The sequence below is a fragment of the Poecilia reticulata genome, linkage group LG5 (genome assembly GCF_000633615.1).
Source record: "Poecilia reticulata strain Guanapo linkage group LG5, Guppy_female_1.0+MT, whole genome shotgun sequence".
Taxonomy (NCBI): Eukaryota; Metazoa; Chordata; class Actinopteri; order Cyprinodontiformes; family Poeciliidae; genus Poecilia; species Poecilia reticulata.
Genome location: NC_024335.1, coordinates 11789878 through 11803070, shown reverse-complemented (window position 1 = coordinate 11803070; position 13193 = coordinate 11789878). Strand labels below are relative to the sequence as shown.

General features: G+C 38.2%; 1 protein-coding gene across 3 annotated transcripts; it reads left to right on the top strand.

Moving 5' to 3' along the window:
• The first annotated feature begins 3562 nt into the window (after positions 1–3562).
• On the top strand, positions 3563–12387 carry spdef (SAM pointed domain containing ets transcription factor). Of its 3 annotated transcripts, none has more exons than XM_008409033.2 (7): positions 3563–3690; positions 4642–4830; positions 9264–9705; positions 10314–10511; positions 10633–10680; positions 10951–11085; positions 11966–12387. In XM_008409033.2, exons 3-7 carry the CDS (start codon positions 9264–9266, stop codon positions 12142–12144), a joined length of 1002 nt encoding a protein of 333 aa, XP_008407255.1. In that variant the 5' UTR covers positions 3563–3690; positions 4642–4830; the 3' UTR covers positions 12145–12387. The 3 variants fall into 3 exon arrangements, with proteins under 3 accessions (XP_008407255.1, XP_008407254.1, XP_008407256.1); XM_008409034.2 differs by lacking the exons at positions 3563–3690; positions 4642–4830 and adding exons at positions 8879–8956; positions 9072–9142; XM_008409032.2 differs by lacking the exon at positions 3563–3690 and having other exon boundaries at positions 4282–4830.
• Positions 12388–13193: the final 806 nt, after the last annotated feature.

Here is a 13193-nt window from a genome sequence, read left to right as displayed (position 1 = left end):
TTCTTATTATCATATTAATATGCCCTGACCAAGCATGGAAAGGTTCTGGAAAACAAATCAGCAGTGAATCAAATCAGGTAAAGAACTTCATAGATTTGTTTTTCTTTTTAGAAAACAGATCAGTTTGTGTTATTTATTGTATTTGCAAGTTGCTGTTGTCCCATGACTTTGAATTTAGTTGACTTTGAATTGAGTGTCCTGTTTCTTATGTTTAGATTTATCCCAGTTTTTGGATATTTGGCTCTGTTTCCTTAGTATTCATTTATGTTTAGTTATGTTCCATGTATGTCCAGCCAGTCTCCTCAGTTCTCTTCAGCTCCATGCCTTCTTCCACAGCTGCAATCCATTAATTATCACTCACCATTTTTTACGTTCATTAATAACCTCCTCAGTTTTTAAGTCTCCAGTTTTCAGTTACTCATTTCCAGATCCGTTTTTGTCCGACTTGACAGTTTTGTTGCCTGTTCTCCAATTTTCTTCCTCTGCTTCTCGATGGTTTGTGTTCCTTCATGTTTCCTTCACAGAGATGTAAGTTACTTCTTTCAATAAACATTGACATGATTCTTTTCTCCACTTTGCTGTTTTTAGGTTCTCCATCCACAACACATGATTCAAGGATGAATTGTTATGCTTTCTGTGACATTTTCGATAACTACTGACCACTGCAGATCAGAAATCAAAGAGCTCAGTTCAGATGCTTTGAACCAGTTGTCTTGCCAACATATTTTGGCCCTTGTCAAACTTCCTCAAACCCTTAAACATGCCCATTTTTCCTGCTTTCGAAACATAATTGATTTAATTCACCATTCACTGCTTAATACATACCACAAACAGTTGCCATGATGCACGATGAAGAGATAGCCTAATCAGTGTTATTTACTTCACCTGTCAATGGTCATAATGTTAAGTTTGATATCTGCAATCATTTTTTGATTGAACCTGACAGGCCTGCTTTGTTCTGTGTCAAATGGACATTGTTGTGCTTTTATTTCTCATGCAAATTAAGAGTTTGCTGTTTGGATAATATTTTTCTAAACTCATTATTTTAAAGAATCTTTTGTGTTCTTTAAAATAAAGGTCCTTATTAATCTGTCAGACTCAGACAACTGATCAGCATTTTGTCTCTTCTATATAAAATGTTTTAATATTTAAGAAAATAGTTTGGCTAATTATATTTTTAAATACTAATTAAAAGAAGAAAAAGCTGTGCTGACTTTTCCATGCATTTATAAAAACTAATTAGTAACTGATAACGATGTGTTGGACTGCTCCATAAGAGTTAAAATCTAGCTAAAGACACATTCAATTTCCAAGATCACCTATGAAAATCGTCCTCGAGTTCACACTTGTGTATAATCTTTTAAACCTCACATAAGGCCTACAAAGATGATCCATTATATCTGTATGAGTCAGATAAAATCCCACACACCCTCCACAGTGTTTTGGCTTTTTCTGGTTGACTGAACTTAAAGCTTAGTATGTGATGCTTCATTCATTATGGATTATCTCAGTGGGGAAAAAAAATAAATGGATGACTAATCTGGAAGATTTTTTTAAATAAACATCCTATAGTATTAGTACTTTTGAAGATCTGTTATTCAAACTAGCGTTGGTGAGTGACAGAGACGGAACCTCAGGGAAGAAATCTGCCAGGGAGATGAAATAAAAACACTGGACAATTGTGTGAAGGATGTTTTGTGTGCTTCTTTCAGTTTCAGACAGCAACAGCAAAAATGCAGCACATTTTTAGTCTGACTACACAATCACTATTTCACTTGTATTTCAGTCTCATTCTTGAAATTCACATTATCAGTACAAAAAGATGGAAACAAGAGGCTCTTGCTTCCATCTGGTGAGAAACTTTATGAAAATGCGGATTTCATTTTCCAGCTGGACTTGGCACCTGGCCACACTGGCAGAAATACTCACACCTGGGTTTAGTGACTATAGCACTTCTGCAGCAATTTATGCAAAATAGTTCTAACACGTATGTACATATATTTTGCAGTACAAATGAATTCTTTTTATTTGGACTTCCTTTCTGTATTTCCAAACCTTTTTTTATTGATTCTGTAGAATCAATTACAGAAGTTTGAAATGTTGTTTTAACATTTTGAAAGAAGCAAAATTTCTGAAAAGCTTTTCAATAAACCAATTTATTCACACAATCTTGTATATGCAAATGGAATAAAATATTAATATAAATGCACTGTTCAAAGCAACGCTCTTACATACTAGACCAAATATGAAACCTGTTATATTCTGGCTCAAAGATCATAATAAAAGAACGGGAGGAAACAACACCAACAACCATTTTAAGCCATGTTAGAATCATGTTTTTCAAAACTAAATCAAGGCATGCCGATGTTAGCCCAGGAGCCCATGTGTCGCTGCTGTCAGGCCTGTGTGAGAGAACACTGACTGCTGATATTAATAGGAATGAAAATAAAATAGGAAGACACAGAATAGATTATTCATTTGGTTCTTAGGTTAGTTTGATTTTCGCTGTATGTGCAAACTGAGATTTTTCTTTCTGTGTCAGGTCTATGCACACTTTAAAAATACCTAACATTTCATTTAAGTCAGCAATGTATGCAAATGAAGCTTTACAATCTGCATAATTGTGTTTTTTGAGAACTGAGCAAAACATCTGAATTAAAAACAAAGCGGTAAAGTAAGACATGGTGGAGATGTTCGGACATGTTGAAGCTGTGCTTTGATGTACAACCACGATGTAAAAAAAAAGTGATACAACCACTGCTGATGTGAAGCACTAATTTTAATATTCTGCATGCAAAGACAGAGATAGCAAAGCAGTAAAATAAGACAAACAGCTCCAGAATCCTTGCATCATCTAAAGATAGGCCGACATCTGGATTAGTTCCAAAACGCAAAACAGCAAAAAGAAAACATTGACGATACATATCAAATTACAAAAGAGTTCCAGGAACAGGTTAGGCCAGACTGTGTTGTTAATATTAAAGGGCTTGTTTTAGCACAATTTCAGAATTGCTTGATACAGTTCATATCAACTGATACCAACTTAAGTTATTTAATTTTCCTTTGGGATCAATAAAGTATTTCTGAGTTGAATTTGAATTGAAACCGAAACAGTTCAGTGTCGTCTCATCATGCTTTTGGTAATATGCCAGGTTTTACGAAAGCTGGACAAAGGATATCTTGGGAAAATTTTAATACAGATCAGAAATATAGCCTAAAATTAGGTAGATTCAGAATTATGGAACATTTTTGAGAAGATTTAGAAACTCATTTGGAAAATCAGTTAAAGAAAAATGATGCATTATTTTAAAATTATTTACAAATAAAAGTCTGATCATAGCAATTTGCCACAAGTAATTTAGAAGCAAAGATGTGGAAGAGGATGTTCACAACAGAAGTTCACCACAGAAGAGATCAAAACTTTACTATTTGATTTACTTGCAAATTGCTCTGTGTGGCAGAAAGAAATACATAAGCTGCACATTGCTCTAAACATACAGTACCTGAGGCAGGGACATAGTGGCTGCATTATGCTGTGGGGGTACCTTTGTTAACCAGCGACAAGGAAGTTGGTCAGAGTTGATGGGAAGATTAGGGCTGAATACAGGGAAATCCTGGAAGAAATGCTGTTTGAGGCTACTGAAGAGGTAGAGCATCACCTTCCAGTGAAACAACATTAAAGATAAAGAGGTAAAATAAAAAAGGAATGGCTTGAATGAAAATAAGTATATGTATTAGAAATGTGAAACCGCTGTTTGACCTGACTGAGCTAGATTTATATTACCAAAAATAAAAGGCTAACATTTCTGTAGATGTGTAAAGTTAGCTAGCTGTGCTGCTTTGTGTTTGTCTGGTCCATAAAATCCTATATATTTTAGTTTGAGGTTGGAATATGACAAAATGTGAAAAAGTTCAGGGGTGATGAATATTTTTAAAAGGCACCCTACAGTTCAATCCAGGCAGTGAGCAATGCAATGAGATTTGCATAAAATGAGACAAAGAGCAAGTTGAAAACTCTCATGCAAGTGCAAATTCAAAATAAAAGCACAATTTTAATGCATACAATTTGAATATTTGCATCAGCCACACCAAATTTAATGCAGACAATTATAACAATTGCATCAGCTACACCAAGTTGCCATTACTCTCCATTCTTATGGTCACCAAAAGATGCATTTTACAAATGAATAGTAACTAACTAATAGACGTCCAAATTCGAAAGACATTTTAAAGCAAAACAAAATGTCAAGGCCAGAAATACAACAAAAAGGAAAAGTTTGGAAATAAATCTAAGTGTACTTATCAACTGAGCATGACTACAATGAGGGATTTGTCTGTAAAATTTAAAGTGGCACTTTCAATTTTCTCACTCAAGCTCTGAAGTCAACTATTAATTTGGAAGGAAACTCTATGCTTGCATGAATACACACGAACATGAAGACACACACACGCACACACACACACAGGCTCTGGGTTGTGTGCGTAAGTAAACACAACGGCCTTATAAATATAAATTGCAGTCAATGGTGCTGGAATTCCTTTGCACTCAGTCACCCAGTCACTTGTCCTCTCTCCCTTTCACTTTGTACACACCCCCAGCAGGTGCTTTCACTTGAGGTTTAGTTTGCTGTTGTGCTTTAGGCTGTGTCTTTTAGGTTCAGTGAAATTGTGCCAAAAAAAAGCTTACGAGGGGGATCCCAGGCCTCAGCCTGGGGCTCAGCATCAGTCATCAAGGAAAAACAGTCTGTGGACTGCCTGCTTCACCTTCGTTCACAGGCAGAGAACCGCATCTGCAGGGAAGCTTTCTTCCATCAGAGCATCTTTGCAGAGGTAAGAAGACACCACTCAAACCTAGATCCTAAATATTGTATGTTTGTATTTGTGATTCTTCTCTTTAATATTACAATTTAAAAGGGAACAACTGTGCAGCTCTTTGTCTGGAGTTAAAATGATATCATTTCATCTTGTTTTAGAAACCACAAGATTGCTGCACAATTGAACAGGCATAAAAACGACAATAAACCTTTAAATTTGAAATGTATTAAACTCTTTCAACAGAAAGTACGTAATCCATGTCATTTTATATAATTATAAAGGCATTTAATGAATTAAACTGTTTTAGTACAGTTGCATCAATGCTTTACAAAATACACTTGTTGATTCCTACATTGAAAATTTCACCTCATTCCTATAATTGCTGATACTGATGCATATTCAATAAATCAGAATATGCATTTCAACAAGGCTCTTTTATCAGTTCAAACATACTTTTTGAAAAGAAACCTGTAAGCAGATATACTTTTCATTAGGCTCACATTTCTGTGTTATTTTTTTAATTACTCTGATGTAATCACCAGGTTGGGATTGCAGTGCCATCATCATCAGAAATAAAGATGGCTGGCTGCTCAAGAGCGATTTTGCAGTCAGACAGTTTCAATATTACAAACATAAAAGTATAATTTTATTTTATCTTGATCAAATGTTTTAAATCTGAGAAGAGAACATTAGTTGTATTTTTGTGGGGGGAAAATTCCCCCATGTAATTTTTCTTTGTTTTGAAGTGGCAGATTTTTGCTGTAGGTTGAGAAAGTTGTGTGTTATAAAAAAGATCGGGATGCCTGTGCACTCATAAATTATAAATAACTCATCATTTAAGGAAGTAACTATTATATCTGAAACCTAAAATCATCCACAATCTGCTCTCAGCAGTGCTACTCATTTCTAATTATATTTATTTCTTGCTGGACAGTGGCAACCCAACTAAGATGCTATTTTTCTCTAAAGAGTTTTTATTAAAGTGAAAATACTTCTAGGGGTTCCTTTCAGTTTAAATTCTTGTCCGACATGTGTCTTGATCTTTGCTTTTTAGAAGAACAAAATGGAAAAAGAACCACGACTGCAGGGATAATTTCATTTCATTTGCATGTGAATTTAGCGTAACAGCAAATGATTTACTTGGGGAAAAAAAACAATTTATTAACCAGGAATGGGAAGTTGTGGCCAAAATCGAATCTGCAACATCAGCAGGTATAAATAAGAGATCAGGCCGCAGTTACACCACAAAAAAAACAACAAAAGAACAGGTGACAGCATATCTCTTAAAATCCCATTCTGATGTAGATGCTGATAATGATAAATATCCTCAGTAAACATGAAAATGAACCATTTGGATCAGGCTTCAGGGGCTTGAGTCATATAACTTCCGCTCCCTCATCCATCTTTCCAGGTGACAGGTTTATTTGCTCATCTATCAATGTAGGTTTGAAGGCTTATCTCAGCCATTTAGAACAAATACAATCCTCTGACAGAATTAATTAGGACTAGCAGAAAAATTGTCTTTGCAGAAGTTCAGTTTCCAAGGATATTGGCCCGACGCCTGTGCACCTGACTGCAGGAATGATTCATCCTCTGCACCATCATCCCCCAATGCCAGTTAAGACAACCCACATAGGGGCTAGTAATGACAATCCTGCTGAAAAGATAAGAAAAGGAGCTTTGTGATGGTCTGAACATGATATTCAGAACAGGCTCTGCAGATAATGGAAAATGGGCTTCTACCTCTGATTCATAAAATAAGCAAATATCCATAAACAGACCCATGTTACGTCTGAATGTCATTTACAGTGTGAGCTGAGCACCTGCCTTTATTAGCATTGCCATAAAAAGGATCTAAATGAGCGAATCTAACCAACAGAGGTTCATCCAGTAAATAATTACATGAAGCCATATGATGCTCCTTCCTTCAATCCTGTTCTTTGCAAAGTAACTTTCTTAGTTAGCCCAAGATTCCCATGAGAAACAATAACAAGGAAAGGAAAAAAAAAAAAAGAGAGAGAGAGAGCTCTCCCTTTAACACTCGCACTGCAAACAGTCACGCCTGGTTGTTCACACTCCTTTAACTCCAGACTCAAATGACACCAGCAGAGCTCTCTGCCAACATGATTTTCACCATTGGATAAAGAATTTTAGATGACATTTATGTCCTTTTTTCTTCTCTTTCACCTCTGAATATTTATTTTAAACAAAGCCCATACTTTTTAGGTTGTATAATGTCGACTTATTAACTTTAATTTGAACATTTTGCTACATTTTCTCACATCAATCATGGGAGATCACTGGTTAATATTAAGTTCAAATGGTTTCACAGGTTTGCAATTGCATTCAATTCAGGAGGAAGCAGAACTCAAGGATTTGCTTCTTGGCCTCAAAAAATATTCTTTCTGGCAATTTTTTTTCATTCCAATCAAAATGGAGGATATTTTTACAATAAATAACATTTGAGATTGTAGAAAAGAAAATGAAACCAATCCTGGTGAAAACACATCAGCTTCCCAGGAAGGAGTTCTTTTCTTTGCAGAGTAAATGGAGCAAGCTCTAAAGCTCCTGAAATGAATATCAGCGTCTTGACCAAACTCATTTAGAGATCAGTCAGGGTCTTAATCCCTCGCTCAACAGGGGGTGTGAGCTTGTATCTTTTTCCTGTGTCCTCTCTTCCTTTTGGAAGAAGGTAATATGGCTAAATTTGCTTCGCTAATGGGTTTAGCGCCAGCTGTTGCACAGCAGAGTTGACATGCAGCAGCAAGCTGGGACACCAGAGGCGTTTAATCTCACTCCTGATGGAGAAAAGTGGAGGATGGGCTGGAGTTTACCAAATGTTTGGAGATAAAAGGAAGAGCAAGGAGGAGGACCTTTTATTTGGGGGTTAAGGAGTAAGGGCTGAAAGAGGAATCTTCACAAATATGAGAATGATAATATAATTCAACTTTGGAGAGGTTTGGAAAAGAATATACCGTATTTTCCATATTATAAGGAGCACCTTCAATGAAAGGCCTATTTTAAAACTTTTTTCAGATACAAGGAGCACCGCATCATAAGGCGCATAGAATAGACTCTTCAGTTTGGGTTGCGCCGTACTCTATTATTAGACATCCAGTCATTGTTTCACTCACGGTGTTGGTGTTGCGATATTGTGCCCAACTGCTTTCTGGGTAGCACAGACCAACCGTCACGCTGCCGCCGCAGTCTCTGTCTCTCTTCCCCCACCCCTCCGCCCCCCCTGGCTTCACCGCGCACTTCTTCTTCTATGGGGGAAAATGAAGTCGGTGGCTGCTTACCGTAGTTGCTAGACCTGTTGTTGCTCAATATTGATCCATATATAAGGCGCACCGGATTATAAGGCGCACTGTCGGCTTTTGAGGAAATTGAAGGTTTTTAGGTGCGCCTTATAGTGCGGAAAATACGGTATTGCTTTTTTTTTTTTTTTTTTAATCAATATAAACTTTTGATAGAAAAAAAATCAAATCTAAAATTTGACTCATAACCTGAATAAATCCCATTGAATTTATTCAGAGCTTAGCTTTAAAGTTGCATATGGCCTAAAAAGTACAATTTATTGTTATGCAAACTTTATGAGACTTTAATTGTTTACCCTACGCTGAATCAAGCCATTACTCCACTGAACATGTGCTCAGTGGGGACACACTTCCTTTACTGCCACCTCAGACACAATCACTGATAACCTGGTGTGTGGCGGCAGTGTGACTTCCCATATGCCAGATGTGGCAGGTAGAAATTATTGGTGCCATATGCGAGATTACACTTTTGTCGCAGGTTATGTAGCCAAATGTTCACTTTGGATGATGAGCCCCTGTTCGGAAGAACCCCACACCCATCAATAAGGGTTTTCACTTGAAAGCGATTTTTTTTTTTTTGTGAACACTTGGTTTTGGGCACATTTTGTTCATGTTCTTGTCTTTATTATCTTTTTGATTAAAATCTCCAGCTGACTCTGGAGACAGAGGGCCGCCAAGACGGTACCTTGAAAGCCTGAAAGTGGCAGCAGGGCTACCTCAGGTCTCAATACAAGTCATCCACCCCCAAGATGAGAACCATTCTGGGCCACTGACCCACAAATAAGAGACTCAGTCAAATCCATTTTGACTCATGCCTGCCAGGGGTGGGTGTCCTTTTACTCTCCCTTGAGGTTTATCTCCTGAGAATCTCATTTTGACTTTGGGAAAGCTATAAAGGAAGAACTACCCAGTCTTAAATCAGCTCCTTGTGTAACACAGGATGATGTTTCTGGGAGGATAGTTGGTACTTTAGCACTTGGAGGAATAAGAATAAGACATAATTTGACAAGGTAAGCTCCCACAAGGTTCAGATGTTAGTGGTGTATTTACGTTGATACTTTTTCCTGGCATCTTCCAGGTCATTCAGATGCTTGCATGACTTTCAGATCTTCTCTCTGTCTTTCTCCTCAGATGTCGAATCCAGTGAGCGGCTTACCAGAGAGCTCTGACTTTGTGTCCCGGATTGGGATGACAGAGGATTCACTGGTCCTCCGCGAGCGAACCAGATGCTCTGAAGACCCCTGGGACACAGTTGACATCAAACCCAACATAGAAGCTCTGGAGCGTGGAGCAGGCCTCTACCTTTCCTGCTACGACATGCTCCTCACTGAAGATGCCGCCTGGGTGGTGAAAGTTTCAGAGGGGTCCACTGCGCTAGCCGTACCCATGAGTCGCATGGAGAGCCGAGAGGAGCCAGAGCAGTGCCCTGTCATTGATAGCCAGGAGCATGGACTCTCTCCTGGGCTTGAGGGTCAGATGGAGGATCGTTCTCTGGAGCAGGTGCAGAGCATGGTCGTAGGAGAGGTGCTGAAGGACATCGAAACAGCCTGCAAACTGCTCAACATCACCTCAGGTAGGCTGTTCACCAGCACCACACCTGTTGCTGCACTTCATCATTTTGAAGAAAATTAATGCATCTAACTGGCAAAGTGAAATGAGCATTGCTCACTATTTGCAGATAAAAGAATTGCTAAGTCGGAGAACCAATCTTACTCCCAAAATCAACATGTTTTTGTGTAAATAGCCCAGCTAAGATGACAGCTGTTCCCAATCATATCCTTACTGACGCAAACTTATGTTTGCCTGCTCCAGGATCTGTTTAATCCTGACCTTTTGAACAAGTTTCCCTGAATTGTGACAGTGATGATTCTCTCCTGGCAGCAGCCGTGTACACAGTCTTAAGGGCGAGGTCTCGCCTGCTTGGAAAGCAAACAAAGGAAGCGGTTTTTTTTTTTGCATTGTATTGCTTCTGGCTGTTATATACCTACGTGATCCCCAGTCATCTGTTCACCTGATTAGGACTGCAGCGACATAAAAAAAGATAATAACTTTATGTACTTTGAGTTATGCCTGACAACATTCAGAGAACATACACTTGAAAATGGCTTTGCGTGAGCCAATTGCTGCACATATTGTGATTATTATGAACAGGTTGCTTGAATTTCTTCCGTTTCATTACAGACCCTACAGAGTGGAACACGGGGAATGTCCAAAAGTGGATGCTGTGGACTGAGCACCTGTACAGGTTGCCCCACGCAGGAAAAGCCTTCCAGGAGCTGACAGGGAAGGATCTGTGTGCCATGAGCGAAGAGGAGTTTCGGCAGCGCTCCCCACTGTGCGGAGACACGCTGTACGCTCACCTGGATATATGGAAGTCAGGTATATATTTATTTAACAAACCACAAAAAGAAATGAGCAAATAGACTTACGTTTAGGTGGAATTAAGAGGTGTGAAAAATACAGTTTCTTCTAACTGATTGTCTGTCACCTTTATCTCCAGCTGCCTGGATGAAAGAGAGGTGCTCAGCTGTAGATACCAAAGCTACAGGTGAGACTGATTTCCTGCTGCTTTTTCTTGTACTTAAGGACATTACCTAACCTTAATGAAAGCTGCATTAACACAAACAGAAGGAGGCTCAATTAATCTAAAGTGCACGTTTTCCCCCTCTCTTCACATAACCAATTTACTTCACCATTTATAAGTTCACAATTTTAATTATTACATTATGCGTGCTTCAAATAATAAATGTCTTTGTGAGATTTTAGTTGGTTGATATGAACAACCTAAAGGAGGACATGCTTGTGTTTTGTTGTGTAGGCTGTGAGGAGCTTTGGTCCGAGGCGGATTCATCCTGTTCGGGTCAACCGATTCATTTGTGGCAGTTCCTCCGAGAGCTGCTGCTCAAACCTCACAACTATGGTCGCTGCATACGCTGGCTCAATAAAGAAAAAGGTGCAGCATCCCCTGCCATTTTGCTAAATGTATTTTAAGGTAGTATGACAAATAGGAATGCAAAAAGTAATGAGGTTTCAGGGCTGGCGGCTTTGTTTGTGGTTCATAAAAACATTGTAATTTAACTCCAAAGAAAGAAGTTTTTTCATGAGTGGAACATAAATGTTTTTTGCAGAAGACCTATTATAGAGGAGATAAATAAAATCAACTTGATTAGAGAGGACTCTTCATCTGTTTTTCCTGCTTTAGTAAAACCAGTGTTAGCTTTGCAGCACAGTCAGCTGCTGCAGGAAGTCAGAAAAGTGACAGTATAACATAAAGTTTAAAATCTATTTACTGATATTTGCCAGGTGGTTATTTAGACCACTTAGAAAGGTAGTTATTGTTGTAAATTTATTCATTATTTCCCAAATTCCATGAAAAAAAAAACCCTCTTTCAGCAGTGAGTTACATTCTACCGGAATATGCAGAATAGACAAGTATAAATATTAAACATTTGCTAAGTTTGGCCAGCTAAATTCTCCAGCTTCGTACATTTTGTTTCATTTTCATTTTATTTATTTCATTTTATTCATTGCAGTTTTTCTGCAAAATTCTGGATAAGAATTATTCATTGCTTGATGATGATGATTAGTTTCCAATGATATAACTTTTGTATTTTTTCTCTAATTTATTTTATTTAATTATTATTTATTTAATTTTTTTTAAAAGCACCACAAACTACAGGTCAGCAGTTGGAAAAACTTGCAGTACTTTTCTTTCTAAGCTCATGTGTTTGACTAGTAACTGAAGCACAAGAACACTCTGTTTTGTACTTGTTGCAATGTGTGCTTTTTGTTTGCTTTGCTTTGTTTTTAAAGATTCCCATTTCTCCCTGCAGGTATTTTTAAAATCGAAGACTCGGCTCATGTGGCGCGACTGTGGGGACTCAGGAAGAACCGCCCTGCTATGAATTATGACAAGCTGAGCCGCTCCATTCGGCAGTACTACAAAAAGGGAATCATCCGCAAGCCTGACGTGTCTCAGAGACTGGTCTACCAGTTTGTTCACCCAGTATGAGGCTTCAGGAGACTGGGATGATGAGAAGGAGTCTTATGACAATAAAACAGAACTATACCAAACAATGCACTTGAACAATTAAACCCAAGATGAAAAGTGACTTTGGACACATGCACTGAGAAACGTGCCTTCCTCTGCAGAAGCAATGATGATGAGAGAAAATATTGCGCCTGATGCTTTTTTTTCCTGCTGCAGAATCAAGCAAACGCAGATTACAATAAACAAACTGCCTTGTTGTTTGCATGGTCTGCCTGGTGATGGTTCCATGATTAAATTCAGATGTCTCAGCGCCACACCTATGCTTTAACAAACAAGCTCCATGCAGTTGCCCCTCTCCTACGCCTACGCTTGTTATGACTTCTGTTTCAGTCATCCACACCGCCACCAGGTAACCTTGTGCTGCTGGACCTGTTAAGCCACAGCAGGCTTCCATATCTCCTCTGGGAAGTATTGGGAAGGACACTTAAGCATTTTTGTTGAATTTGGATTCACAAGTGCAATTCTTAAAACTTTCTGTGGTGGAGATGATAAGGCCAATTTTGTTTTTGTCTTCCTCCGTGACAAGAGTGACATTTTCTCTAACAGCACTGCTGAGGCGCTTCATGGTTTATCTTGCCAGCTCTGGTTTATATAGCTTTATGTAGATTGCATTTTAGTTTGCTGAAGTTTGAGGCACAACATGCTGAAAACCAATTATTATCAATTCACTGTCTCATTGCTAACATAAAAACATCCTAATGCAACTATTACAGATGTTGAATGAAGTGGGTAACCATGACTTCAAGTGGAGTGCCTTGCATCTTTGAAAATATGTTGTTCACATTTTCCTATATTATTTCTACAAACGTTAGTGTATTTTATAGGATGATTTTATATAACAGGACACAAAGTAAATGTGGAGTGAAAGGAAACATTTTCTAAAATGTTTACAAATAAAATTCTGAAAAGTGCGGTGTGCATTTGTATTCATCCCTGCTGATTCCATACTTTGATGGATCACCTCTCTGTGCAGTCAGTTGCGATCCTTGGAGCGTACGCCTCTACCAGCT

Bases quoted from the DNA above. Each gene is read 5' to 3' on its own strand.
- spdef (XM_008409033.2), top strand. From the start codon at position 9,264: ATGTCGAATCCAGTGAGCGGCTTACCAGAGAGCTCTGACTTTGTGTCC. The intron at 9,706-10,313 runs GTAGGCTGTTCA...GTTTCATTACAG, and splicing joins ACTGCTCAACATCACCTCAG to ACCCTACAGAGTGGAACACG. The intron at 10,681-10,950 runs GTGAGACTGATT...TTTGTTGTGTAG, and splicing joins TGTAGATACCAAAGCTACAG to GCTGTGAGGAGCTTTGGTCC.